The following is a 26,660-nucleotide window of genomic DNA, read 5'->3' as shown; positions in this document are numbered from 1 at the left end:
AAGGCAGGAGTGAATCGTTGGGCCATGATGAAGTGTTGATCTTTGAATTATGTCTGTGTGGCTAGCGAAAGAGGTGGGGTGTTCTCCTTCCTGGGTTCGCCGTGATGGTGCACACCCGAGAGCAGCAAAAACGCACGTACGTTACAGCGATAAGAAAAGAAAAGGTGTGCAGCGAGAGGAAACGTTGAAGGATGCGAGACGGCAGGCGTACCTGTGCCCTGAACACCAGAGTACGGGTCTGGATAGGCGTCAGAGGCATTGTTTTGTGTCGACGTGCGTGTGTTTCATCAACACCGCTGCTCGTTTCAGTCACCCATGAAAAGAAAAGTAGATGAGGTGCTTCTTTCAACGCCGCCACCGTCGTCCGGCTGAAGTGCGGCACGAGAGATGCAGCGCAACAGCCAGAAGAACGGGCAAGCAGAATACAATGAGAAAACGAGAAAACAGAAAGGGCTGAGAAAACAAAGAGCGAAAAAGCACATCGCAGCAGTGTGCACACATCCGTCGCTCAGAAGAAAAAAAAGAAAACGGAGGACGGAAATGAATGCAACGTAGGGGGCTCTCGACTTCGTTGTCAAATCAAATCGATTCAAGGCAAATAAAGGATCGTTGACTTGATTAAGATGAGGATTTGGGGAGAAAGACCGCCAGCGACTCAATCACGTAGTCGGGCAGTTCATCCGTGGCACCCCTCTCCATAAGTTCTGTCAGATCCCGCAGCTTCTGTGTCCCGCTCAGTGCCAAGGCTGTGCGAACGCCGATTTTCTTGCCAAAGCAGATATCCGTCATCAGCCGATCTCCGACCATCACCGCCCGCTGCGGGTCCACACGGCGCCCCTCCTGCGCCTCCTTCTCCATCAAAAGGAGACCCATGGTGGGGCTCGGCTTGCCGCACAGCACATCCGGCGCCCGACCCACCGCCGTCTGTACCGCAGCGACAATGGCACCCGACGACGGCAGCAGCAGCAGCCGTGCACCAGCCGGGTCCGCCGGGTCTGGGTTGGTCGCGACGAAGCGCGCCGTGGTGCACTGCAAGAGGGCCACCGCGCACGCCATCTCCGTCATGTTCATGTTGTAATCCACGCCGACCACCACCGCGACAGGATCAAGCTCCTTTAATGAAATCTTTGTCTTCTTCAAGGGGTGAGGGTGGTTGTTCTCGTCGGTGTGGGAGGGCAGAGGAAGAAGCGGCTCGGTCCACGCACGAGCCACCAGGTCGGGCGAGTAGGGGATACTCGTCAGTTCGGGGCCGTAGGTTGAGTAGCCGGCAGCCAGCATCGATTGGACTTCATTGTTCAGTCCTGATGGACCGAGCACGAACACGTTGCGGTGAATGAGGTGGTCCTCCCGCTGGGCAAAGTTCTCCTGGAGATAGAGGGCGCAGGTGTACGCGGCGGTGTAGATCTCATGCATCGCCACTCCCGCAATCCCCGCGGCGTGCAGGTGCCGCATGAGACCCTCCCGCTCCAGCAGAATTGTGTTGGAGATGAATCGAATTTGCTTGCCGGACTCGCGCAGATGCCGCAGCGTCTCGGGGATGTGCGGGATGACGCTGTCGCCCAACAGAACGACCCCGTCGAGGTCGAGCAGGAAGTAGTCGACATCGTCAAGCAGGTCGGCCACCTGAGCGTTCGTGGAGAGAGTGACGGCCATGGTGCTGGCCAGAGAAGCGAGGTCGATAGAGGGGTGCCTCGTAGCGCGTCAGGGTGGAACGCAAGAGAGAACAACTGGCGCGAAGAATGGGAGAGCAGCCAGCAGGAAGAAGAGGAATAAAAACAGACAAACTCACACGTGCTATCTATCAGGTACGGAAGCGGTGATGGCAGCGGAGAAGGAGAGAGAGGGGGAGGGGGAGGAGGAGGAGGAGGAGGAAGGCGATTTCATGGGTCACCTGATACAATAGCCGCCACGCAAGAAGCAAAGAACACAGAGGTGTTGCCAAGTGCGTTGATAAACGTCTCCGGCTCTTCAGCCACAGTCCCACACACGCGGGGCTGTGATACGAAGAAGGAAAGGGCTTTAATACCTTGACGAATAAATAAGTCTCCACATAAAAGTGCAGCTGCAAAAAGAAGGGAAAGAAATAAAGACACTTCATTCGTTGTTAATCGCTCTGTAGTAATCGGCGCTCCGTCACACGAACAATGACAGCGGAATTCCTATCGACATGCATGGTGCTGTGATGATAGCAAAAATACGGGTGCTGGTGCTGATACAGGTAAAACAAACGGGAGAAAAAGACGACGAAGTCAAGCCACCAGTGTCCGCTGTTCACCATTTGAAAGGCAATAGAAATGCCGCTTCATCGTGTCAGACGTGCTTGCTCTTGATGAAATACCCCATCGGTGGGGAAAGCTGATCGGGAATCCAGAGAACTACGAAGAAAGTGGGAAAAAAAGGAAACAAAGAAGTAGTATCAGTGAAAGAGGGAAAAAAAAAGGTGCGCGTAGATGCAAGCCAGCGTCGCGGTCGAATGCATACAAAAGGAACAATGCTCGGTCAGTGGTGGAACCACATCAGATATAAAACCTAAGAAGAAAAAGAAATAGAGCAGGGAGAAGCAACACAAACGCGGCAGTTACGACAGGAAAGAGATCAAAACATAAAAACGGGGCTGCACATGCGAAGGTGATCGGAAGCAAACCTACCCACAGAAGAAAGAAAAACATAGAAAACAACGACTACATCCACACTGGCAAGGCAAGGTAGAAAGGTTTACGATTCATTCCCGCTTGCATCGCTACACTGCTGTACTGGAGAGAGAGAGTAAAACAATCAAACAATGAAGGCCACATTGACGTCTTCGGATGCGATGGCGTAGACGCAGGTTAGAAAGAAAAAAGAGAAGAAAGGGAATTGAAAAAAAAAACTATGAACGCCTTCGGAAGTAGGACTATCAATGCATAGAAACAAAAAGAGAAGCTCATGAAAGAAGCTGTAGAGAGGAGGTTAAGACAAAACAAGAAAGAAAAAAGGCAAGCTTTATGATTAACAGGTTACGTAAAAAAACGAGAAGAAAGAGGCGGAGCACGGATGGCCGTAAGTTCCTCCACATGGCGAAGGAAGACGCAAAAGTGGAACCACAAAAGAAAGCCAAAATCCGAGGATGCGCCAAACGAAGACTGTTAGAAGAGAACAGAAAGAAAGCTGTCTCATGAAGCACTTTCTACTCGTCTGCCTGTTTTGCTTTGGAGTTCGTTCTACGCGTGGATGTAAGTGGCAGAGCCGTACACATCCGACGATTCCTCTGCGCAACGTAGCTTAAAATACTGTGGTTTCCTCCCTTGTGGCTGGTACACAAAGAAGCCACCTTGATGTATATCTACTTTACACAGGCGGTTTCTCCGGACATCGCGATCACGTGAGGACTTCACCACTTCCACCGGCTCGCAGGTATCTAGCAGCGCCTGATACTCGTCCGGGGAGGTGACTACGACGTTGGCGATCGGACCCACGGCACGCGGAAAGAGACCATAGAAGTTCACCGTTGGAAGCGCTTGCGGGAGGGAATCGTATTCCTCTGGCCGCACATAAAGCCTTCCGTGCCTCCGACGCAGCGTCGGCCCTTCATTTGCGTTTTCGTTAGCCCCTGTGCTGTCGCTGCTGTCGCGGCGACGCTGATGGCTACGAATGGCGCTGGAGGGCGCCTGCGGAGGAGTTCCGGCAGTCGACGCAGACTCAGCAGGATCTGTCGCAGAGCTGGTGGAGCTGCGGCGAGACAGGATCTTGGCTTCCTGAATTGCTGAGAAAGACTCTAGGCGGTCTGCAATCCGCTGGAGCTGTCGGAGAAACGGTGCTACGGTGGGCGCCGTCGGCGTCGTGACGGAAGTCATGCGTGCAAAAGGAAGGTGAAGTGCTGTTTTCTTGACGTATTAGTGCAACTCTTCGTGCGTAAAGGAGAGAAGAAGGAAAAGATGCGGCGTGCACACGAGTTTCGATGATCGAGGAACGCGAAAAGGAGGGACAAAGAGAGAGAGAGAGAGAGAGCGATGGATAGAAACGTTAGACATTTGGAAACTATAGTGAACGTAGCAGCTCCAACAATGACTCGGTGAAATCGCCAACCATGTGTCATGACACGGAAGCGGGGAAAGTTGAATCTGGAAACTGCGTAGTGCATCACGGACGCGACTGGTCGACCTCATCAAATACATATATATAGGAGGTTTACGGAACGTAACACGTAACCAATTCAACCCCCCCCGCTTTGTTACCGAAAGCTTCCATTCACTTCCTCCACTTGCATTCCGGATCGTCGTGTGATGATGTTGCTTCCCCTTTGTCATGTTTCCACTAAACCCGCGCTGCTGTAACTGTTTAAAGGGCAGCATGGGCAATTATCTTTTATAAAAAGAAGAAAGGGAGGAAGTTATAATACTAGTGCGGCACACAACAGAACACAAGGGCAAAAAACATTCATTGACGAGAAAAGAGAGGCAAAGGAGAGAAATGAGAAGAGAATTCAAGGGAGAAAGGGAAAAATACGAAAAGACGAAAAGAGGAAGAGCGTTCAAAGAAAAGCGCTCATCGAACGCGAGAAAACACGGGAGAGAGAGAAAATGTTATTGTGACCGCGCTAACCAAAGAAGAGAAAATACTTATATATATATATATATATATATATATATAGTAGTAAGCGGCACAGCTGCTGGCCTCGCCGCTGAAGTACATCCTGCTGGACATCGACGGCGTCATTTGGAGCGGCAGTCACGTTATCGAGGGTGTGCCGGCGACGCTGCGGTACCTGCGCTCGCAGGGCAAGGAGGTCCGCTTCCTGTCCAACAACGCCTCCCTCTCCCGTGCGCAGCTGCAGCAGTCCTTCGCCGCGAAGGGCATCGAAGGGGTGCAGGCGAGGGAGTGCTACAACAGCGCCTACGCGGCCGCGCTGCGTCTCCAGCAGCTCCTTGGCACGGCGGCCGCACCTGGCGAGGAGCCGCTGGTGCACGGCAACGTGTTTGTGATCGGGGAGCAGGGCCTGCACGACGAGCTGCAGCGCGTGCTGGCTCCGGGCTTCATCACGTACGGCGTGGAGCTGCACGACGCGGAGAAGGCCGGCGGCTACGATGCAGAGCTGCTCGGCGATGCGTGGCGTGTGCCATGCCTGCCCGCTCCGCTGAAGCGTCTGGTGGTGTGCGACGGGAACACGTGCCGCGCGACGCAGGCCGGCACGGACAACGAGGAGAAGATCTCCCTGACGGACCTCAACCCCGTGGCGGTGGTTGTTGGGCTCGATAAGCACTTCAACGGTCTCAAGCTCGCTTACGGCTCTATCATTTTGCAAGGACCGCCAGCTCAGCTGCGCAAGGAGCCCTACACGAGACCGCTGTTTATTGCCACTAATGAAGATCCGCAGATCCCAATTGGGAACGACAATTGCTTGGTCCCCGGTGCGGGAGCGATGGTCGGTGCTCTGTGCATCGCGGTGGGCCGCCGACCAGACGCGGTGTGTGGGAAGCCCCACGTGGACCTGGCGAAGATTCTCTTTGCGGCGGAGCAGATTACGAATCCGAAGGAGACGTGCCTCATGGTGGGCGACCGACTCACGACGGATGTGGCCTTTGGCAATGCGGCGGGGTGTCAGAGCATGTTGGCCCTGAGCGGGATTGAGGGGCTGGCCGACGTGGAGAAGGCGCTGAAGGAGGGCAACACGGCTCTCATTCCGGATTACGTCGCAGAATCGTTGGCGGTATTTTTGCCACGCTAGCCGGTGATTGTGGGAGAAGAGGAAGGAGGGGTGAAGGGTGCAAATGAACCATTTCCCTGTCCCTTTGGAGTGCTGTATCATACAGCCAGAGGGCCCACTCCGTCCTCTTCCACGGTCTTCCGCTCAAAACAAATAACCCCTCAAATTGCAACATGCGCCGTAATTTGCGTAATGCGTTAAACAATTCTTCTTTCAGAATCCGATACATATCGGTGCTTCTTGTTTTCTTTAAGGCACAGAGCGCATATTCAACGCAGCTCTTCCAACGGTTTGCTAAACAAGGTATAAATAAGTATCATAAAGAACTATCCTGCGGAGGACAAACCTACCCCTACGCTCGATCATATAGGTGTCGCAAGCCGTGCCTGCCGGCATAGAAAACCAGCTGAGTGCGTTGCTGCGATGCGACAGCGGTGCGTTACGCCCTCGTTGCGTGGCAATTCCTCTCTTGCGTTTTTTGGCCTCATTACTCCTTCCAAATTTCAGTTTCTGCAAAGGAAACGCCTAAGCAAAGAACGCGTTCCCTTCACTACAGCCAACCACAAAGGCCCCCCACACACGCACACACACGCACACACCATAACGTAATGCCCGTGAGCGTCGCCTCTTCCTCTGCAGTGGTGGACCTGTGCTCGGCAGTGGAGTACCTTCTCTTGGACATCGACGGCGTGGTGTGGTCGGGCGATGCCGTCCTTCCACGCATCCCAGAAGCGTTGGAATACCTGCGCGCGCAGCACAAGCAGATCCGCTTCATCTCCAACAACCTCATCTACAGCCGCGGCGCCATTGCACGGCAGTTCGCGCACAGAGGCATCCGCGGTGTCACGACGGAGGAAATCTACACCGTCGCCTACGCCAGTGCCCTCTACCTGCGTGAGCGGTTCGCCCAGACGGAGGATGGGTTGGTGCACGGCAACGTGCTGATCGTTGGTGGGCCCGGCATTCATGACGAGGTGCGCGCCGTTCTCGCACCTGGCTACACGACGTACGGTGCGGAGCTGAGAGACGTGCCTTATCGCCCCGACACGGTCGCGGCGGCAATGGAGAGTCCACTGCTGCCCCCACCAGACGACCCACGTGTTGCAGAGCTCTACAAAGGAAGGCGTGTGTCGTTGAGTGAAATGAACTTTGTTGCGGTGGCGGTGGGTCTCGACTTTGAGCTGAACATGACGAAGCTGGCCTGTGCGGCCGCGGTGCTGCAAAGCAACTCTAACGCCGTCTTTGTGGGCACAAACCCCGACCCTTCCGATCCCGCCGGCGCCAATCACGTTTTGCTCCCCGCCTCCGGCGCGGTGCTCGCTGCTGTGACGACGGCCATCGGTCACGCGCCGGACGTGATGTGTGGCAAGCCCAGTCCAACGCTGGGGCATCTGCTGCTGGAAAGGGAGGCGCGGGATGGCCACCGTGTGGACCCGCGGCGCATGGTCATGATTGGGGACCGTTTGATGACGGACATCCAGTTTGGAAAGGGCATCGGGGCGCAAACGGCGTTGGTGCTGAGCGGTGCGCAGAAACTCGAAGATGTGGAAGCGCTCGAAGCAAACGGCGCCGTAGACGAACTCCCGGACTTGGTGCTGAACTCGCTGGCGGACTTCCTCCCTCTCGGCGCTGCGGAGGTTGTGGGCAGCGACGTAGGCTAAATCGGTTTACTATTGTTAGGAGTGATTCGGCACTCCGCACAAAATTTATAATCCTCTTTCACTTCAGGTCTGCATGAAGGACTCCGCAGCTTTAGCACGGAACATCTGCTTTGATTGCAACGTGAAAGTTCAGCTTCGTATTTGCTAAGGAAAAGGCTCATTGTGTTGTTGTTATGTACATGACCATCATTTCCTGCCGATGAACACGCAGTACGGTCACAACTCCTTTTTTCTTTCTCCTTTCTGGTGCCTTTACACCGCCTCGACCGCACCACGTTTTCACCCGCATCTGCCTTCAGTGTTTCGCATCTCAAATTCATAGCCATCTGTCGACGCTTATACATTGCCCTTTGAAGGGAAAAGCGCGTTCTTCTATTTTGATCCCTACTCCTTGTGCACCTCCAACCGATAATAGAGACCTCCATCGTAGTGCCAATGCCGCAACGTGTGACGCCTGCGCAAGCGGCACAGCTGCTGGCCTCGCCGCTGAAGTACATCCTGCTGGACATCGACGGCGTCATTTGGAGCGGCAGTCACGTTATCGAGGGTGTGCCGGCGACGCTGCGGTACCTGCGCTCGCAGGGCAAGGAGGTCCGCTTCCTGTCCAACAACGCCTCCCTCTCCCGTGCGCAGCTGCAGCAGTCCTTCGCCGCGAAGGGCATCGAAGGGGTGCAGGCGAGGGAGTGCTACAACAGCGCCTACGCGGCCGCGCTGCGTCTCCAGCAGCTCCTTGGCACGGCGGCCGCACCTGGCGAGGAGCCGCTGGTGCACGGCAACGTGTTTGTGATCGGGGAGCAGGGCCTGCACGACGAGCTGCAGCGCGTGCTGGCTCCGGGCTTCATCACGTACGGCGTGGAGCTGCACGACGCGGAGAAGGCCGGCGGCTACGATGCAGAGCTGCTCGGCGATGCGTGGCGTGTGCCATGCCTGCCCGCTCCGCTGAAGCGTCTGGTGGTGTGCGACGGGAACACGTGCCGCGCGACGCAGGCCGGCACGGACAACGAGGAGAAGATCTCCCTGACGGACCTCAACCCCGTGGCGGTAGTGGCGGGTCTCGATAAGCACTTCAACGGTCTGAAGCTCGCCTACGCTTCTCTGACGCTGCAAGGGCCGCCGAAGTCTTCTCAAAAGGAGGGCGAGCCGGGCAAACCGACGTTGTTCATCGCCACTAATGAGGACCCACAACTCGCGGTCGGCAATCAGGGAGCGTTGCTGCCGGGTGCGGGAGCGATGGTCAGTGCTCTGCGCACCTCGATCGGCCGTGCGCCGGACGCAGTGTGCGGGAAGCCCCACGTGGACCTGGCGAAGATTCTCTTTACGGCTGAGCAGATTCAAAGCCCACAGACAGAGTGTATTATGATTGGTGACCGACTCACGACGGATGTGGCCTTCGGCAACGGGGCCGGGTGCAAGACGATGCTCGTATTGAGCGGGATTGAGGGACTGGCCGACGTGGAGAGGGCGGAGGCGGAGGGCAACACGTTGATGATACCGCAGTACGTCGCAGACTCCCTCGCCTGCTTTCTCCCGCAGTAAGTGGCAGAAGCGCAATTACGGTTGGAGATGAAGCCACGGAGTCGTTGCTGACCTTGTTTCTGGTCACTCTTTGTCTTTGGTAGGAATGTCGAAAACGAAGGCGTGACTACGGCCCGACGGAAATAACAGCACTTCTGCGTTCCTTTGTTTCTCGGTTTATTTACCTTCAAAAAGCTTTATTTGTCTAAATATCGAGCCTGACCAGGTCGGAAGAACTCCAAATTTGTTGGAAACGGTTGGCGTCTGAATGTGGCGGTCAGCTGCGTTTTTGCTTCTTCTGTTGTCGAGAGTCCGCGTAGCGTTGCTCCGTTGAATCGCACGAGTTCTTCCCTCCTTCCCTTCGGTCGGTTTTGAAAGGGGACGAGTAGCGTTCGATCCCTGCGTTTACTTGTTCCTCTCGCCGGCTCCTCTTTCCTCAACACCCGCTCTCTCTCCCGCGCGCGCGGCAAACGGCAGCAATTATTTCAATACTGCGACATCGAGTATTCCACGTTCGCCGCACACGGCTACTCTCAATAGTTTTGTTTTCTTCTGTGAGAAAACGCTCCCCCTCCGTTCAGCGCTCTTCACAGTCCGAGGAGTTCAAAAGAGGCGCTTTTCTTAATAATAGTAAACACACGAGTGTTGTATTCTTCGCATAGCCCTTCGCCACGCATAGCTCACCTTTTTGTATTGCTAGCTTCCTTGGTGTAACAGGAGTGCCTCGCCATGCCAAACCTTCTCCGTCTTGTCACCTCCACGAGCAGCTACCTGGCGGGGGCGGAAGCTCAGCAGCAGCAAAATCAACATCATCACTTCGGCCTCTTCTCTGGCCACCACCGGCACCACGCCTCCGCCAGCCCAATCGGCACTTACCCCTCAGACAATAACCACAGCCAGCGTCACAGCAGTCAGGGAACGGCCTCTCCGCCGGTTTCGTCCGCCCCGGGCGATGCGACGAATAGCGCTTCGCATAGTCACACCGGCAGCGCACGCCATGCCGCCTACCCGGAGGCGCTGCCGTCGGCTCTGAGTGCCCGCTTCACCGGTCCTGCGCTGGGGACGGCGGTGATGGACGAGAGCATGATACCCCTGGAGGATGCTGCCATTTTGTTTGAGATGGTCACCCCCGAGAGCACCCCGCTGCTGCAGTCGCGTGTAAAAGAACGCTTTGAGGCCGCCATCGACGAGGTGGTGGAGCGACGCCGGCAGGCCGCCTGTGAACGCGCTCGGCGAGAGCAGCAGCCGGGTATAAGCAGCAATGATGAGGGCAACTCGGAAGCGGTGTCAGTGGAGCCACAGGGGGGCAACGACACCTTCGGCTTCTTCACAATAGATAGTTCTGTTGCCTCTCCTGCAAGATCGGCTAACACCGCGCCGCATCAGCGTCGGCGTCGTGTGGTGGGCGAAGGGGGGTACTTCGTTTTCACGGACAGCTACCTCAGCGCCTACCCGAACTCCGTGGTGACGGGCGTCACAAGCGAATTGCAGCTCACCGCGGCGCCAGGAGACATCTCACCGTTTCACCACCGTGCGACGGGGCCCGGTTCGGAGAAGCAACATCTGCAAGAGGTGAAGGATTACATCCGTGAGGCGGAGCACGAGTACCGGCCCTTGTTTCGCCGTCGCACCTCGGCGAAGGTGTACGGCCGTGGCCAATACCTGCGCTCCAGCCCCCCAGACTTGGCGAGTAATGAGGTGTACTACGCGGCGTCGCTTAGTGATAAAAACTAGAAGCTGGACCACGAGATTAGTGAAGACGCGGCTTCGCCAAAACTGCGAAAGGCGTTTTCTTCTCCTCTCATTTTGTAGGTGCAAAACCGACTTCCGCGCGCTACTGCCTTTTTATCGTTCTTCGTTTTTAAAGGTCGCCCGCACGCACAGAGCGACCGATAAGTGTACCTAATAGCTAGGTAGCCGTTTTTTTTTCTTCGCATTTTCTTTTGCTGAGTGTGCTGGTTGGTACGGCCACAACTGCTTTCATTAATCGCGTTTTTATTTGTTTTGACTACCTCCCCTTCGTGAGCGTTTTACACTCCGATTCCAGCGCTGTAGTTCATCGTTGTTGTCTTCCTGTGGTGTAGGCCCCACCCCTGCTTTTCCTTTTGTACGGTTTTGTTATGCGCTGGAACTGTACGATTCTGTTCTTGGTTAATTGCTCTGGTGTATCCCCGCTGCGTTGTGCGCGCATTTCTCTGTTTTTCTGCTTCCATGCCGTCTTTCGGCGTGTTTCATTTGAGGCTGTCGCGTGCGGTGCGCACGCTTTCTCGTTTTAGGCTTTTAAATGCGTTCTCTACTGTTGCTTTTTGTGTCTTTAAAGAAGGGGCGTCGGTGTGCTGCAACACATCGGAAAACGCGGTCCGCATTCTTGCTGTCTTTCCTCTCTGCTGGCTCGGTCATCGCTCTGTGTTTTTTTCTTTCCTTCTTCTTTTCCTTTGTGTCCGTGATGGTGAGGGTGCTTCATGGAATGGTTGGCGCCGTTCATCCGCAGGTGTGGCGGTTCGTGGTGGTTTGTTGATGCTGTAAAGATGGACGAGGCGAGCCGCCGACACAGCTATGGTGGCCGAAGGCACCTCATTCCAGAGACACAGACACAGACACACACACACACACAACTCTGAAGCGAAAACAAACGGCGTTGTTTTTCTTTGGCTTCTTCTCTTCTCCCCCTTCTTTTCCGCAACAGCTCGAAACGGAGCATACATCGCTGTTGCCACGATTATGCTCCTGATGTGCACAGCGCAAGTTAAGACCTGAACGGCTACCTTTTTTTTGTTTTCTCGATCGTGTGAGATCTCTTTCTCTCCCCACAAAACGCCATTTCCCTCTATGCTTTATGTAGCGACCCGCAAGCCACCACCAACTGAAGCAACGAAGAACAAATAGCACGACTGTACTGCCATGCATTCTTGCCTCACCAAGCCGGTGCGCGGCAGGACCTTCCTTCTGGGCTTCACTATCCTCGAAAGCTATATTTCAACACATAAATATACTCCTGTATGTTCTCTTTCTTTCTTTTTTTGAAGAGGTGTACGCTAGGCGTTTTACTTTGCTTTGTATTCGATCTGTTTGTGTGTGGATGTGACGAGAATGGAGAGCGGGTAGGTGAGCCGAAATCTTCTCTCTTCTCTTTTTCTTCTCTCTCACTGTGGAGACTGCTGGGCTCGCGGCGCGCCGGCTGCGTTTATTTTTTTTTCTTGTTTGTGTCTTCTGCAAGCACAGATAATTGTATCTACCGGTACATTCGGTGTATCGCACAGGTGCAACGCCACGACCGTCGTTCAAGGTGCATCAAAGATTCCCCCAAGAACGAAAAATGGCCGATCTCCACCGGAAATGGCGCTGAAGAAAGTGGAGTGCGGGGAACTCGGCGATGATCGATTTCACTCCTTCATTGTGTTTTTTCTAAACAAACGGACAGACAGCAGCAGATGTTTTTCGTTGTGATGAACAGCTACATGCACCCACGTGGAACAGTGACGTGTTGCATGCCACAAGGAACAGTTTTTCATTCCCTCCAGTGAGTTTCTCTGTGCAGTACTTTCACTCGTTGAAGATGCCGGCGTGCTGGCCTCACGCATTTGCTTCTTTTCGTACTAGCGTATTCTCTCTCCTTCTCCCTCAGCGTCGACCTGTCACTCCTCCTGCTCACGTGCTCTCTTCTCCTTTCATCAGACAGGCAGCTTTGCCAAAATGACTGGCGTCGCCACCGACTTCTCGCCCCTGCTTCAGGCGACAACGTCGATGGCCCAGAGTGCCCAACATACACATACGCTCATCCACGCAAACATGGAAGCTCAGCGTCAGGGTGCAGCCGTGCACCACGTCGAAAGCTGTCAGGAGTTCTTTCCCTTTGACGTCACGATTTCCGCCACAGTCGCCGGCCCCCCTTCCAAAATAAGAGCTGAAGCAGGTAGCACTGACCCAAGTGATCCGTCGCTTTGCCTACTGCCCCATCAGCTGGCGGGTGTGCGGTGGCTGCTGGCCCTGCACGCACTCGGCCTTCACGGCATCCTCGCGGACGAAATGGGGCTCGGCAAAACGATCCAAATCCTCGTCTTCTACGCGGCGCTGGCGAGGCGTGGCCTTCTGGGCACCTACCTCATCGTCGCCCCCCTCTCCACTCTCGACAACTGGGAGAGGGAGCTGCACCGATGGCTGCCGTGGATGCACGTGACACTCTTCCACGGCTCGCACGACGAGCGAGCGCGTCTGCGGTCGCGGCTGCGCCGACGGCACCGTCGTGCTTTCCAGCACCGCGACCGGCTACGCGCGCAGTGGGCGGCCGGCACGCCGGCGACTGTCCTGGCGAGGGAGGTGGGCGGGGTCGTGCTGGCGAGCTACGAGTCCGTCATGGCCGACGGCGCTGCCCTCGCACGGCTGCTGCGGTGGGACGTGACCACGGTGGACGAGGCACAGCGCCTGAAGAACGTGGAGTGTAAGCTGCTGCGTGCCCTGCGCAAGGCAGACAGCCCCATGCGGCTGATTCTAACTGGAACGCCTCTGCAGAACAATCTGGAGGAGCTGTGGACGTTGTTGGAGTATGTGGCGCCGCAGCTGTTTTGTCACAGTGACATGTCGCAGCGAGAGGCACGCGAGGCCATCGCGGCCCTTTCCGACGGCTGTCACGCGTCGGAGGATGAGACGACGAGGTCGTTGTTTTCTTCCCCTGCACCGCCGGACAGCGATGACTGTTTCCAGCCGGTCCCGCGCGGTTCTACGGTGGACGCTCGTGCATCCAACGCGGCATCTTCACACGGGACAGACGCCGCGGCTCATCAGTTGCTTCTTCACTTGAGGAGCGCCCTGCAGCCGTTTCTGCTCCGTCGCACCAAAGCCTCCGCGGGCATTCGTCTCCCACCGAAGTACGACCTGTACCTCCCCACCCCCCTCACCGAAGCCCAGCAGGTATTCTACAATCGGGTGAGGGAGCAGGAAAGGTACGCGACAGGCCGTCTGACGCACCTGCGGAAGTGCTGCCTTCACCCTTTCCTGTTTCCTGAGTTTGCTGAGGAAGTCGCCCCCGGCGTATCCTCCGACACAGCCACCGGGGCCGGACGCACCGCGGCGGCGCGGCTTGACGCTTTGATCAGCCACTCGGGTAAGCTGCAGGTGCTCGACGCGATGCTGCCGCTGCTGCGCCGAGGTGGCCATCGTGTGCTGCTCTTCTCGCAGATGACGAGAGCACTTGACTTGGTGGAGGAGTACCTGTGCTTAAAAAACAAGGTAATTGAAGGTGAGTGCTCAGCCGCGTGCGCACATGACGAGGCGAGCGCCGATGAGGCATCCGGGTCCACCTCGGAGCCCTGCATGAGTGCCCTGCAGTCCCGCCTTTTGCTCTACACCCGGCTCGACGGCGCCTCCACCACGGAGGAACGCGGCGAGGCTATTCGTCTCTTTCAAGGCGGGCGTGCAACGCAGCTCGGCGCGGAGACCGATCTGACGAGCGCACTTTGCAGCCGTGCGTATAGAGTGGGAGGCTCAACGGTAGCTGCTGAGGCACGCCGGCACCACGCGGCGGCGCTGCAGACAAGTGCACGAAAGCGACAACGCACGTGCGATGCGCGCAGCTTTCTGTGTGGTGTTGCGGCCGACGACGCCATTTTCGAACATGCGTTTTCAAGCGCGTCGTCCGCCGTGGTGTCGCCGTCGCGTGGCCAGGAATATCCGCGTGGTATTCTACCCGACCAGTCTCTCAATGAAATTGCCGCCAACAATCCTTTGAAATCCGAAGGATGCGTAAAGCGATGCTACGCCAATCTCGTGCAGCGACCTAACACAAACGAAATGCCTCCCTCCTACGATAACGGATGTGGACGGTCACCCCACATCTCCCCCTCATCTCCAGCAACAAAGCCTACAACACCACACAGCGCCACAGTTGCGGAGCAGAGCGCACCACCACCAGGGCCCGTCTCACCCCCATCGTCGCCAGAGCTGTTTCTCTTCCTCATCAGCACTCGCGCAGGCGGGTCCGGCCTAAATCTCGCGGCCGCGGACACCGTCATCCTTCTCGACGGGGACTTCAACCCCCACAACGATTTGCAGGCAGTGGACCGGTGTCACCGCATTGGGCAGACGCGACCAGTGGCGGTGTACCGACTGGTGAGCCCGCACACCGTAGAGGCAGAGCGGCACCTGTGCATTGCCGCGAAGAAGATGAACCTGGATCGTTTGGTGCTGGAAGGACGCGGTGGGCAGGGGGGGCAGCTGAGCGGACAGCCGGTGGATGCAAGGGAGCTCTTGTCGTGTGCAGGGACGGCCTCGTCGGGAATCGCATCGCGGGAGCTGCAGCTGCTTCTCGACCGCGCGTGGCTGCGGATGAACTTCCCTGTAGCGTAGCGAGAGGCGCGTGGCTTTTGAAGAGATGCAAGGCGTTGCTTTGATGCCGACGGTGCCTTTGTTTTCTTCTTCACAGTGAAGTGGAGGTGGTCACCGCGCTGCTGCCCATCGGCGTTGTTCTTGTTGTTTGCTTTCTGATCTTTCTCGAAATTAGAATGCGGTGTAGACGCCACATAGAAAATCTCACGTACACGACGACCCTTTTTTTGTGTTTCGCTGAAGCCGGCATTGCGGATTTTTGCGGGCACGCTTCGACGCACCGTTTCTCCTCGCAAACGTCGTACCGCTGCACGTCACCTGCTTTTTGACGGTGAGTGATCGCCGCCACTACTTCTCTCTCCTCCCCCTTCTACTCTCCCGCTTTTCGTGTTCGCTGCCTCCCCTTCCCACTATTCGGTCCACGGACAGATCCACTGAGATTCTTCTCTGGCATCGTACGTCTCAGCGTTTGCGCTCTACCCAAATACGACTTTCTTGTGTTGCCTCACGCACCGACTTCACCACCATGCGCTGCGCCGCCCGCCTTCCACTTCTGTGTGCAGCACTGCTGCTGCTGTGCTCGATGCCCGCGTCTGCGTGGTGGGCTAAAGGACACATGGCAGTGGCCCTCATCGCGCAGCGCCACATGAGCGACGCCGCGGTGGCGAAGACCAACCTGTCGGCCAACGTGCTGTGCAAGACGGGCCCATACCCGAAGAGTCCCGACATGGTGCAGTCCGCTTCGTGGCCGGACGACATTAAGGAGATCGGGTTCAACACCATGTCGAGCTGGCACTTCATCAACACGCCGTACTACACCGATGACTTCCGGCTGCCTGTGTCACCGCTGCAGTCGGTGAACGTGGTGACGGTGATCCCGATGCTGCTCAAGGCGCTGAAGAACCCGCAGGCGACATCGGAGATCATTGCGCAGTCGGCGTCCCTGCTGATCCACTTCATGGGCGACATCCACCAGCCGCTGCACAACGTGAACATCTTTTCCCATAAGTACCCGAACAGCGACCTGGGCGGCAACATGCAAACAGTGACAATTGACGATGCAGGAACAAAGATGAAGCTGCACATGTACTGGGACTCCATCGCGGAGGGCAACGCTGGCGACGACGTACCGCGCCCGCTGTTCCCTGACGACTACAAGGATTTGAACAACTTCGTGGACTACCTGGAGGCCACGTACGCCTCGACGTTGACGGACGCGGACAAGACGCTGCAAGACCCGGCGAAGATCACCGTGGAGACGTACGACCTTGCGATCAAGTACGCGTACCCCGGCGCAGACGATGGTGCGACGCTGACGGAGGAATACAAGGCCAACGCGAAGAAGGTGGCTGAGCGCCAGGTGCTGCTGGCCGGCTATCGCCTCGCGCTGATGTTGAACGAAACGATGAAGTCGGTGAACACGAGTGCAATCACGGAGGGCATGAAGAACGTGGAGGCGGAGGTGCCAACGACAGACAACACGACACGCGTGAATCACTACGTTCAGAAAGGCCTCAGCTCGGGTGCGACGGCCGGCATTGCGGTGGTGCTCTTCTGCGTCGGCGTCATCATCGCTGCTATTGTGGTGGCGGTGCTTCAGCGCTGCGGTCGGACGAAGGACCAGATGGGCCAGTATCAGGAGCTTGGTGTTTAACACACGCGCTTCTGAATGTGTCTTCGAGTTTCTTTTCTATCTTCTTTTCTCCTTTTATTTCTTGCTCGCTCTTTGTCGGTTTCAATACTGCCGCGGGACACAGCGGAGACTCATCTGCGGGTTTCTCAGGTGTATTGCCGCCTGCGTCTCCGACGAAGGCATCTCTAAATTTCTGTAATGACTGCTCGTTTCTCCTCTACTTTTGAAAGGTGTTCATCCCCGTAAACATGACGCTGACACGTATGGCTGTTGATGAAAATTTATAATACATACAAAACAAAGGAAAAAAACGGTACTCTCTCTTTCTTCATATCATTCAGTTTTGAGGAAGTGTTTTTTTGTAAAGGTTTCTCCTCCTTAATTTTGTTTCTTGGTCTTTTTATTGTTCGTGTATACGAACGCCGCAACGTGTGTGAAGTGTGAAAGTGACGAAATGCGTCCCCGGCGCAGTGATGATGTGCCCAGCATGTCGTCCTCAAAATAAGGAATTTCTTCTCTTCGAAAACGTATTTTTAAGCAGTTTGTTTTACCTGCAAACAAACAAAAAACATATATATATATATATATGTACATATTTTTTCAATGAGGTTAGCGGTGTATTATTTGTTTTTCATTCGTTGAATTTAACCAGTAAGTTGACGAGGCAAATCGCCGGCACGTTGAAGGCACGCTGAACTTCTTCTGCAGCTAGCGGCACGAGGTGTTCCCAACACTGTAAGCCCACAACACTCTCCCTGTAGCTGGAAAACCGGATAGCTTGACCATTGGAGACGAGCCAGCTACGAAAAGAAGAAAAGAACCCTTCCTCGTATTTCTTGGTAAACCAAAAGGAATAACCTCGCCCTACAATATAGGCTACAAATATATATGTTACAGCTATTCGTCTTCATGGAGGAGTTACGCGCTACCGCAGATGAATTCGGTCGCAACAGCTTTTGACTGGCGTGCGAAGCAATACTGTAAAGGAACGGAAATGATGGCTTTTGAACCCCTACAGCCTTTGATGTGAGACCGGATTTACCGTTGCGTTGCAGCACCTGTGCAGTACAACGGAACGGTTGCTCAACGCATTACACTTTCTTTTGCGTTGTTGACGCCTGCGTGTCTACGCTTTCTTTACTTCTGCCTTCACTCCTCTTTCAATATTCAATCACGATTCCTTCTTCTGCTGAGTTCCTTAAAATACCCCTCTGCAGACCGCACATCTTATCGCACTGCTTCTTTATCTGAGAATGTCACGAAGCACCGCCGCCCTCCCTGCGGGGTGCATCCATTACCGCTCCCTCGGTGTGGCGGCCATCGCCATCGCGGGCCTGCCCACCGCGTGGAACATCGTCGCACGCAACGAGTACCATCGCCACACCATCGAGAAGCTCGTTCGCGACAAACGGCGCGGTGCCTACCTGCTGGCTGTGGCCATCTTCCTTGGCAGCAGCCTGCGTGACTGGGCCTTCCACACCGCCATGACGAACACACCCAGCTCGGTGCTGCCGCTTCTCTCCGCGGAGGTGTTTGGCGCAGAAAACGCTGTGGCGGTGCGGAAAGCGATGCGGTGCGTTGGCGGTGCGATGATGGCGGCAGGTGTGACGCTGGTCGTCTCTTCGTTTGCGCGGCTCGGGGTCACCGGCACGTATTTGGGAGACTACTTCGGCATGTTGATGACGGAGCGCGTGACGGCTTTCCCGTTCAGTCACTTTGAGAATCCGATGTACCTCGGTGCCACGCTGAACTTTCTGGCCGCCGCGATCGCGGAGAACAACGCGGTGGGGGCGCTGCTGACCGGCTGGGTGGCTTTGGTCTACCACGTGTCGACCACGTACTTTGAAAACCCCTTCACATCGATGATCTACAGCAAACGGGCGGCGGAGCAGGAGGCAGCGAAGGCAGCGGCGACCAGGGCGTGAGTCTGCGATGCTGCTTTTGATTTTCCGTTGTTGCGTCAACTGCGTCTGTAAACTCACTGCACCTCTGTTGATGTGTGTGCGTGTGTGTTGTTCCCAGCAACGTCACGTTGTATGTTCTGCGTGGGGGTGACGTACCACAATTGATATTTATCTAAGAGGGTAATCTAGCGTAGAGCAACGACGTACACCTGTTGAAGCGGAGGAGCAGATAACGATGGGGCGAGACATCTATTGTTCTCTCTTCGTGACCATCTAGGTCATCGTGAATTCTAGCGTTCCATCGCTGGCGCACCACGCAATGTGCTGCTCTGCTGTGCTTCTCTCCCGCTTCGCTTCTCTGCCATTTCATCCTGCTCAACCGCGGTACCATGCGAACGGGTTATTCTCTGATAATCTTGCACAAGCCCTTTCCCACATGCATCCACTCTACTCTTGTTTAAAGCTTCTTCCTTTATTGGTGGCAGTGCGAGCTGTGGCCGCCTTCTCTGTGCCACTCTCACCCCGGCGGCGAGGCGCGTTGTGTTATGAGCTGCGCTTCGCTCGCGTCCCACAGGCACACGAATTGCGGCAGCCCTCATCTTCTCCATTAGGCTGTCTACAGAACTACCCTCCGCAGAAATGAATCTTACTTACCTGTGTTGTTGCTCCGTACCACTTACGGTCTCTCCCACCGCTCGCCTTCATCAGGTCGCATCTCCTATTCCCGCATTAGTCACCGGCACCGCACTGGAAGCCATACAGGTTGGTTTCACCCGCTACAAACAATCCTCATCCGCCACCCCCTCTGTGCGCTCTCTTCTGTATACGTGTATAGGACATGGCAGCCCACCTCTTCTGCGAGAGGCTTTACGGTGACCATAGCGCTCCTGCTGTTCTGAAGGCACCACGGTTTTCAGAAGGTCTGTCGTGGTCGTGTTACGTGTGTCCGTGGTGATCGCCGGACTAGCTGCTTTTTTTCATGGGACTCAACACTGTCGTGGCCGGTTTCCTACTCGTTCTGTCAGTCTCGCGCATGCGATTCGCCTGCTTCGCTCCGTGAGCACGACAGAGGATGCGCGAACCAAAAACGTTTTGTGGACAGATCCCTCAAGGTCCGTCTCCGCAAGATGAAACGCGTGGTGGTTCATCGCTGCCCGACTGCGGGGAAGGAACGTACTCTGTGAAACTAGGTCATTCCTTCTGTGTGATGCCGGAGAGCGTATTGCCGACATCGTTGCGGTCGCCTTCTCTGGTACTTCATGAGAGGTTGCTGAACCGCACACGCACACACACGCCTCTCGAACCGGCGCTCGACTCTTCTCGTTTCCGTTGCGTAAAACCGTTCACGGATGGGTGAATTCTATCTGCTATGTTTCGCCTTTCTGCACCGCTCCCCCCGCCCTCATCAGATCAGCTACACGGCACGCGAAAAGCACACCTGTGTACAGACTTCTTTCGTTTATAACATTTCTTTTTTTTAAAGTCGTTCCGTTTCTGCTCGCCTTTTGGCAGGTCAACGCCGTCATCGTTCTCTCTTTCCCTCTCTCTTCCGAAAAGAGAGCGATAGGCTGTTGTGGTTGCCGTTCATGTCCTTCGCCTTTCATCGGACAAACTGCCGAGGCATCGTACGCAACAGCGCATTCCTCGGCCATAGAAACACTTGTGTTTCTCTTTTCCCACTTCTGCTCTCTTAGGCTTCGTAGCCTCTAGTCGTATATGATCACCTCAAACACGAAACGTGACTCGTTTGGGATAGCTGACGAGCACGCCGAATGCACTAGGAGCATCTCTCCTCCGTTGCAGGACGTCGTTGCTACTTTTGATTCCGAGTTCGTTGTCTGTAAGTAGCGATGAAACATCGAAGGAAGGGGTGGGAGTCACAGTGCGATTTTCGTGGCGCTGCTGCTTTGAAATAGTGATGCACCTACTGTTTAAAGGTAATACGACGTGCGCTGCCCTTTCATTGGACGAGCTCAGCGCACGCGTTCGCCATTCATTCACTCGGCACTTCTTCCTTTTCTTCTCATCTCTCCCGGCGGTGCATCTTCTCGCGCAGTCCCTCGCGCAGAAGAGCCTCAACCCTTCTTTGCAATCTATCTTTTGCGTAAACATAGGTCTGTGATTGTTGCCGACATTGTTGGACTTGGTTTTTTAAAAGTATTTTATTGCTTCTTCTCTGTTCTAACGCAATCATGGGTCAGTGGCTTGCTTCTGCATTTAGCTCGCTGCTGGGGAAGCAGGAGGTGCGCATTGTGATGGTCGGCCTCGACGCCGCTGGTAAGACCACTATCATTTACAAGCTAAAGCTAGGCGAGGTCGTCACAACCACCCCGACCATCGGCTTCAACGTCGAGACGGTCGAGTACAAGAACCTGAAGTTCACCATGTGGGACGTCGGTGGCCAGCAGAAGCTACGCTCGCTGTGGCACTACTACTACCAGGGCTCCAACGGTGTCATCTTTGTGGTCGACAGCAACGATCCGGAGCGGTTGTCATTGGCCAAGGAGGAGCTCGATAAGATCCTCGCCGAGGAGGAGCTGCGCAACGCCGTCCTGCTCGTGTTTGCAAACAAGCAGGATCTGCCCAACGCGCTCACTACGACGCAGATCACAGAGAAGCTTGGCCTCTACAACATCCGTCAGCGTCGCTGGTACATCCAAGGCTGCTGCGCCACCACGGCTCAGGGTCTATATGAGGGGTTGGACTGGCTCTCAAACAACATATCGTCCTCTATGCAGTCGTAACGCTGGACAATAACAATATATAAAGGAGGACGGAAAGGCGTGACTCCCGGTGTGGGGAAGTGTGGAGGCGCCTCACCTGATCGGTCTTCCTTCGAACCCTTGGTGTGGCGCGTTTACTCTCTCTTGCATTTATCCTCATTTAATAAGCACAGCCACGGTTAGTAAAAGGCTGTTGTTATTGGTTTTGTTTCTGTAATGGTAGAAGTGGCGGTGCGTGAAACTGATGAACCGAGTTGTATTCGCCTTTGAGTTTTTTTGTTTTGGATTTTCTACTTGACCCGATTCCTACACAACAGCTGACGCGACTGGCGGTAGCAGCGTTGCACCGCAGCTCCCTTGTGTATGTTCCTTTCCTGTTTGACGTAAATGAACTCGCCGTTGTTGTTGTTGTTTTTTTAAGTAAGCGGACAAACTTGGATGAATTCCTGACGCTGGGAGGAAACAAACGAAAGCACCGCACTTCTTCGGTGTGAGGTTCCTAGACGGTTTCATATAGTACTTTGGTTACGTGGCGGTAGCAACGATATGTCTGCGGCTAGTCGTATTCTCAAACGGTGTTTCGGAGTCCTTGGACCTTTCTGATCTTGGTTTGGTTGGTTGGGAGGATGCCGGCCACCATTGTGTCTCTTCGTTCCCTATTATTTTTTACCTCGTGTACTTCTGACGTTAACGATAACGGTGACTAGGCTTGTGCGTGGTTTTTCTGGATGTGTGGGCTTTCTGTTCTTGCTGTGTGTGAGCATGGATCTTTTCTCTAAACCAAACCAATATGCCGTACGTAAGAGCGGTGCTTCCGCCAAAGGCAGCCGCTCTTTATATAGATAGATATATAGACAGATCTTCTATTGCAGGAAGGAACGCGTTGGTGCTGCCTTCTCCACCCGAAGGCTTTTCTAGTTGTTGTCATCGTTGTTTCCTAGGGCCGTATAAGCGGTAAGTCACGGATGTGGAGGAGATACCAGCAAAGATACGGTGCGACCTGCTCTGCTGTTTCCTCCGTGGAACGGGGAGGCGTGACTTCACGAGAAACCGGGCCTTTTCTTGTCTGACGCGTAGAGCAGTCGAACTACGTGTTTTCTTCTCAGAGCTGTCTCCTTTTTTTTTCTTCGCTCACTTCAGCTTTCTGTCTCTATTTTGCTTTCAACCTCGCGTTCTCGCGCTCGAAGGTATGATTAATTGCAGCGAGTCGTACTCTGTGCACCTACGCTCTACCATCAATACTACCTTCTTTTTTTTTTGTAAAGATACACACTTTGTTTGCTATTTTCCGTTCTCTTCGCTGCCACGGCATCATGTCCGTCGATCCTGCCATCAACGCCGCGCTGCTGAATATGTGTGCGCAGGTGCAAGACAGCGGCGGCAACAGAGCCCCGTCAGCAGGCACGAGCACCGCCGGCGTACCGGCGTCCTCCACGCTGGCCGTTGCTCCGAGTACCACCACAAGTGCTCTCGGCACGAACAATGATGCTACTATTAATAAGAAAGGCGACAACAGCAGCAGTCGTGGCGCACCCACACCAGCTTCCCACCTTGCCAGGCCGGCATCCGATTACGCGTGGTTGCGCGACGCACTGGCATCCGTGGAGTCACCTGAAAAAAGAGTGAAGCAGCTACTCCTTCTCATGGAAAACAAAGCCGTTGACGGAGGCGACAGTCCGGTGGAAGTAGCGGACCGGCTGGAGGCGCTGGAGGAGCTCAGCGACATGGTGGAAGACGTGAACTGGGCGGCAGAGTTCACCTTAATGGAGGGGCCGCAGCGCGTGCTGCGTGTGCTGCGTCGAGAGCGTTCCGCGCACCCCCTCACCACGATTTCTGACCCCCTCTCACCGGCGGAGGGAGAAGCAGCAGAGCCACCCGGCGAGGTCACGTTAAACTCCATTTCTTTATACACGCAGTTGGCGATGATCATTGCCCACTCCTCACAGCTGAACGAGCCGGTGCAGGTGGTCTATTGCGCAGCGCACTGGGAGGAGGTGCTGCTGCGTCTAGTGTGGGACACCATCAAAGCAGTGGAGAAGGTGTGGTGTGTTCCGACGCGAGTCGATGTGGCAGTGACAGCGGCGTCGAACAATGCGAAGTTGATGAGGCTCCTGGCAGCTCTCCTGCACGCCTGCAGCTGCCTCTGCCGGGAGTGTCCGCCCAACACAATTCAGTTTCTTCAGCACGGTGGCTTAGCGGTGCTCGCAGCGGTGCTGCAGCTCACGCGGACCGTTGTCTCCACCGTGCCTGCCACGTCAGCTGCTGGCGCACCGGGGGTGGTCACCACCATCGACGAGAGCAATGAAGGTGACAGCGAGGATTACGCACAGGTCGTCGGCGGTGCGAATAAGGTGACTTCGCGTGTCCTCTTCTTTCTTCGTTATCTGGCTTCTACGGGGGTCTCGAGCGAGGAGGTCATCCAGCTGTCTTGTCAGCACGCGCAGGAGAATGCGGACGAAGCGGTGCAGAAGGCTGTCGCACAGGAGTTGTTGGAGCTGGTGGCGAAGAACCCGAAGATGATTAAGGAGGCGGTGCACACGCACATGCCGAAGCGCTTCTACGAGTGGAAGAAGCAGCTGCAGCACATGGTCGGTGATGCTGCCGAAAGCGGGAAGGATGAGCGACAGCGATTTGTGGAGGCCCTCGACGAATCCAACTGAACTGTTGGTGTCCGAGGCGATCAATACGTGTGAGTGTTTTATTGTTGTTCTAATTCTTGACTTTAATCAAACGAGGTATCCGAAATTATCATTACCAAAAGGACGAACTTTTTTGAAAGGATGAAGTGTCAGACTCTTGACGTGTATCTGCACTGCTAAGCTGCACGCAGAGCGTCGAACTGCATCATCACGTTAGTTCGGTATCTGCGATGATCAGCACTTGGTTGATTGTCTCTTACCTTGGGCTCCCTTTTCTCACGCAAAGCAACTGTTCTCTCGACGACCCGAAATTTTAGTTTTTCTTAATACATATATATTTCAACGTCACTCAGCGGTCCGGGAGAAGCACCCAAAACGAAGCGCCTCTAATAGAATGACTCCGCTGCGTGTATGGAATCCGACGCTCTGCACGCTGCAGTTGGTGTTTAGTCGGCCGGGCGGCTCGTCCGCGCCGATCCAGGCCGGCTCCCCCTATCAGGGCACGTCCGTCATTCGGTACCGCCTGCAGTCCCTCACCGAAGAAGAGGAGGCGGGAGTGAACTCGGTCGCGAGCGGCAACGACGTCTCTTCCTCGTCGTTCTCGGAGTACGAGGAGTTCCTCCAGCATCGACGTGTCGTTGCGGCGAAGCACGCGCTGCACCTCCATGCCCTTACCACCGCTGGCGGGCTTTACCAGGATGCATCGCCGCTGCAGGTGATGAGCTACCAGGTTCAATGCGTGTCGTCCTCGCCGTCTGGAGGTGGAAAGGGTGGAGTGCTGAAGGTGCTTGCCGTAGAGCAGATGGACGCCGGTGCGGCTGCATCGACTTCCAACAACGGGAACGGCGATGCTGTCCCTGGACAAAAAACAAAAGAAAAAGGGTAACATGAACAACAAGAGCAGCACGGCGGCGTCGAATGCCGCTGTGGAGAATGCGTCCGTGGACTGGGGCTCCAAGCTGGTGTTGTTTGAAAGATGCGACACGCTGCCTCTCCACAGTGAAGTGGAACTTACCGTGCAATTCACCGGCACGGTCCAGGCCTTCGATCACGGCGGCATCTACGCCGCCAGGACAGAGGGCACGAGCAACTCGGCGGAGGACCGAGCACTGCTCACCCACCTCGAGGTCCGCTTTGCCCGCTGCGCCTTTCCGTGTCCCGACGATCCGCAGTACCGCCTCGACTGGCAGCTCAAGAGCGTACAACTCCCGGACAGCTACACAGCCGTGCTGACCAACGGTGAGGAGCAGGGGCGAAGGGCGTTGACGGCGCAACGAGCGGTGCAGCGAAGCTTTGCACCCTGTGGACCACTGCCGGCCTACTCCTTCTCCTTTGCGTGTTTTCCAGAGCCGCTGGAGGAGGTGGCATCAACGATGGCGATTCCTGAGTTCGCTGGTGGCATCGCAGAGGGACTGCAAAGTCATGCAGGTACGATACCCTGTGCCACGATTCCGGTACGAGTGCTGGCGCGTCGTCAGGCTCGTATCCCGGCGGCGACGCTGGAGCGCGTTCTGCACATTACAAAGGAGGCCGTCGCGACCCTCCAGCAGCGCTTTGACTGCCCCCTGCCGCTGCTTCAGTGTCGCCATTTAGACGTCTTGCTGGGGCCGACGATGCCGTTCATCTCTGGCATGGAGCACCACTGCTGCATCATCCTCAATGAGACGATGTACCAATCCGGGAAGAAAGCCTCAGGTGGTGGGGGTAGCGCAGAAGCGGAGCAGACAGAGTTGATTATCCATGAACTGGCGCATCATTGGATGGGCAACGCACTAGGGCTGCCTTTCCCAGTGAAGGAAGGTGTTTGTCAGGTGTTGGAGCAGTGCATCGGGGACACCCTCTTGGGGAAGCCGATGCGCAAATTTAAGCCCGACAGCGCCGCCGTTGCTCCTGCTGGCGCCACAGGCAACCAAGATGCTGCCGTCAGCACCAAAACCAACCCAATTTCCCAGATGATTCAGGCCGCTGAGAAGGGCCACGAATTCACAGGGTCGTCGTACCAGCAAGCCCTGAAGGCGATTAGACACTTCGTCGCTGACAGAGGCTTCGCGGTGTTTGAACGCTCTCTCCGACACATTGTGCACGCGCAAGTGTTACTCCCCACCATCGCCGTGGAGGAGCAGGGCGGTACTCAGATGCTGCGCTGCGTTGGTGGTGACGTGCCCCCTCCTCCGTATTTGAGCACCGAAGCCTTTTTGCGCTCAATGAAGTTGTTGTCGTCGTAGGTGGGCTGTCTCGGATGTTGTGGGGCTCCGCTGGTGACTAAATCAGTAGTGCGTCACATCAACCATTTACTTCTGGTGAAACTGATGATGCACGCGTAATTGTTGCGTGAAGGGTCAAGATGTGTGTGTGTGTGTGTGTGTGTGTGTGCTGTAGCTCTGCACCCTACTTGCTGAAGACAGCTGGGTGGCTGACTGGCTGTTCCTCTGTCTGCTCTCTGCGCTTTGTATCCCTCTCGCTCCCAATCACGTCACCGACCGCATGCACTACCCTCAATTTTCCGCGCCTGGTACTTTTTCCTTTCCCTCTTCGTCACCGCTTCCAGTTCACACCGTTCTGACACACAGGCCACGCTGCT

General features: G+C 55.5%; 13 protein-coding genes across 20 annotated transcripts; 11 read left to right on the top strand and 2 right to left on the bottom strand.

The window, feature by feature from the left end:
- Positions 1–618: 618 nt before the first annotated feature.
- Positions 619–1,800, bottom strand: ABB37_09098 (putative p-nitrophenylphosphatase; the record flags this gene model as incomplete). The annotated part of the gene is made up of 1 exon (XM_015808378.1): positions 619–1,800. Exon 1 carries the CDS (start codon positions 1,651–1,653, stop codon positions 619–621), a length of 1,035 nt encoding a protein of 344 aa, XP_015652831.1. The 5' UTR covers positions 1,654–1,800.
- Positions 1,801–3,200: 1,400 nt separating this feature from the next.
- ABB37_09097 (hypothetical protein) lies at positions 3,201–3,885 on the bottom strand (the record flags this gene model as incomplete). Its single annotated transcript, XM_015808377.1, has 1 exon — positions 3,201–3,885. Exon 1 carries the CDS (start codon positions 3,831–3,833, stop codon positions 3,201–3,203), a length of 633 nt encoding a protein of 210 aa, XP_015652830.1. The 5' UTR covers positions 3,834–3,885.
- A 564-nt stretch (positions 3,886–4,449) lies between these two features.
- On the top strand, positions 4,450–5,235 carry ABB37_09096 (hypothetical protein; the record flags this gene model as incomplete). The annotated part of the gene is made up of 1 exon (XM_015808376.1): positions 4,450–5,235. One exon carries the CDS (start codon positions 4,450–4,452, stop codon positions 5,233–5,235), a length of 786 nt encoding a protein of 261 aa, XP_015652829.1.
- A 163-nt stretch (positions 5,236–5,398) lies between these two features.
- On the top strand, positions 5,399–5,704 carry ABB37_09095 (putative p-nitrophenylphosphatase; the record flags this gene model as incomplete). The annotated part of the gene is made up of 1 exon (XM_015808375.1): positions 5,399–5,704. The coding sequence occupies one exon, from the start codon at positions 5,399–5,401 to the stop codon at positions 5,702–5,704; it is 306 nt and encodes a 101-aa protein (XP_015652828.1).
- Positions 5,705–6,189: 485 nt separating this feature from the next.
- On the top strand, positions 6,190–7,344 carry ABB37_09094 (putative p-nitrophenylphosphatase; the record flags this gene model as incomplete). 2 transcript variants are annotated; one of them, XM_015808374.1, is made up of 1 exon in its annotated part: positions 6,190–7,344. In XM_015808374.1, exon 1 carries the CDS (start codon positions 6,292–6,294, stop codon positions 7,342–7,344), a length of 1,053 nt encoding a protein of 350 aa, XP_015652827.1. In that variant the 5' UTR covers positions 6,190–6,291. The 2 variants fall into 2 exon arrangements, with proteins under 2 accessions (XP_015652827.1, XP_015652826.1); XM_015808373.1 differs by having other exon boundaries at positions 6,201–7,344.
- Positions 7,345–7,642: 298 nt separating this feature from the next.
- ABB37_09093 (putative p-nitrophenylphosphatase) lies at positions 7,643–8,880 on the top strand (the record flags this gene model as incomplete). 2 transcript variants are annotated; one of them, XM_015808372.1, is made up of 1 exon in its annotated part: positions 7,643–8,880. In XM_015808372.1, exon 1 carries the CDS (start codon positions 7,780–7,782, stop codon positions 8,878–8,880), a length of 1,101 nt encoding a protein of 366 aa, XP_015652825.1. In that variant the 5' UTR covers positions 7,643–7,779. The 2 variants fall into 2 exon arrangements, with proteins under 2 accessions (XP_015652825.1, XP_015652824.1); XM_015808371.1 differs by having other exon boundaries at positions 7,666–8,880.
- Positions 8,881–9,335: 455 nt separating this feature from the next.
- Positions 9,336–10,593, top strand: ABB37_09092 (hypothetical protein; the record flags this gene model as incomplete). Its single annotated transcript, XM_015808370.1, has 1 exon — positions 9,336–10,593. Exon 1 carries the CDS (start codon positions 9,589–9,591, stop codon positions 10,591–10,593), a length of 1,005 nt encoding a protein of 334 aa, XP_015652823.1. The 5' UTR covers positions 9,336–9,588.
- Positions 10,594–12,483: 1,890 nt separating this feature from the next.
- ABB37_09091 (helicase-like protein) lies at positions 12,484–15,201 on the top strand (the record flags this gene model as incomplete). 2 transcript variants are annotated; one of them, XM_015808369.1, is made up of 1 exon in its annotated part: positions 12,484–15,201. In XM_015808369.1, the coding sequence occupies exon 1, from the start codon at positions 12,553–12,555 to the stop codon at positions 15,199–15,201; it is 2,649 nt and encodes an 882-aa protein (XP_015652822.1). In that variant the 5' UTR covers positions 12,484–12,552. The 2 variants fall into 2 exon arrangements, with proteins under 2 accessions (XP_015652822.1, XP_015652821.1); XM_015808368.1 differs by having other exon boundaries at positions 12,534–15,201.
- A 407-nt stretch (positions 15,202–15,608) lies between these two features.
- On the top strand, positions 15,609–16,834 carry ABB37_09090 (putative 3'-nucleotidase/nuclease precursor; the record flags this gene model as incomplete). 2 transcript variants are annotated; one of them, XM_015808367.1, is made up of 1 exon in its annotated part: positions 15,609–16,834. In XM_015808367.1, exon 1 carries the CDS (start codon positions 15,707–15,709, stop codon positions 16,832–16,834), a length of 1,128 nt encoding a protein of 375 aa, XP_015652820.1. In that variant the 5' UTR covers positions 15,609–15,706. The 2 variants fall into 2 exon arrangements, with proteins under 2 accessions (XP_015652820.1, XP_015652819.1); XM_015808366.1 differs by having other exon boundaries at positions 15,646–16,834.
- Positions 16,835–18,006: 1,172 nt separating this feature from the next.
- ABB37_09089 (Phosphatidylethanolaminen-methyltransferase-lik e protein) lies at positions 18,007–18,738 on the top strand (the record flags this gene model as incomplete). Of its 2 annotated transcripts, none has more annotated exons than XM_015808365.1 (1): positions 18,007–18,738. In XM_015808365.1, exon 1 carries the CDS (start codon positions 18,067–18,069, stop codon positions 18,736–18,738), a length of 672 nt encoding a protein of 223 aa, XP_015652818.1. In that variant the 5' UTR covers positions 18,007–18,066. The 2 variants fall into 2 exon arrangements, with proteins under 2 accessions (XP_015652818.1, XP_015652817.1); XM_015808364.1 differs by having other exon boundaries at positions 18,030–18,738.
- A 2,034-nt stretch (positions 18,739–20,772) lies between these two features.
- ABB37_09088 (putative ADP-ribosylation factor) lies at positions 20,773–21,461 on the top strand (the record flags this gene model as incomplete). Its single annotated transcript, XM_015808363.1, has 1 exon — positions 20,773–21,461. Exon 1 carries the CDS (start codon positions 20,910–20,912, stop codon positions 21,459–21,461), a length of 552 nt encoding a protein of 183 aa, XP_015652816.1. The 5' UTR covers positions 20,773–20,909.
- A 1,118-nt stretch (positions 21,462–22,579) lies between these two features.
- Positions 22,580–24,100, top strand: ABB37_09087 (hypothetical protein; the record flags this gene model as incomplete). 2 transcript variants are annotated; one of them, XM_015808362.1, is made up of 1 exon in its annotated part: positions 22,580–24,100. In XM_015808362.1, exon 1 carries the CDS (start codon positions 22,754–22,756, stop codon positions 24,098–24,100), a length of 1,347 nt encoding a protein of 448 aa, XP_015652815.1. In that variant the 5' UTR covers positions 22,580–22,753. The 2 variants fall into 2 exon arrangements, with proteins under 2 accessions (XP_015652815.1, XP_015652814.1); XM_015808361.1 differs by having other exon boundaries at positions 22,627–24,100.
- Positions 24,101–24,395: 295 nt separating this feature from the next.
- Positions 24,396–26,304, top strand: ABB37_09086 (putative aminopeptidase; the record flags this gene model as incomplete). Of its 2 annotated transcripts, none has more annotated exons than XM_015808360.1 (1): positions 24,396–26,304. In XM_015808360.1, exon 1 carries the CDS (start codon positions 24,928–24,930, stop codon positions 26,302–26,304), a length of 1,377 nt encoding a protein of 458 aa, XP_015652813.1. In that variant the 5' UTR covers positions 24,396–24,927. The 2 variants fall into 2 exon arrangements, with proteins under 2 accessions (XP_015652813.1, XP_015652812.1); XM_015808359.1 differs by having other exon boundaries at positions 24,432–26,304.
- Between the last annotated feature and the right edge of the window lie 356 nt (positions 26,305–26,660).

This window comes from Leptomonas pyrrhocoris (genome assembly GCF_001293395.1).
Source record: "Leptomonas pyrrhocoris isolate H10 chromosome Unknown, whole genome shotgun sequence".
Lineage (NCBI taxonomy): Eukaryota > Euglenozoa > Kinetoplastea > Trypanosomatida > Trypanosomatidae > Leptomonas > Leptomonas pyrrhocoris.
The sequence above is the reverse complement of the archived record's forward strand: the minus strand, read 5'-3'. Positions and strand labels throughout refer to the sequence as shown.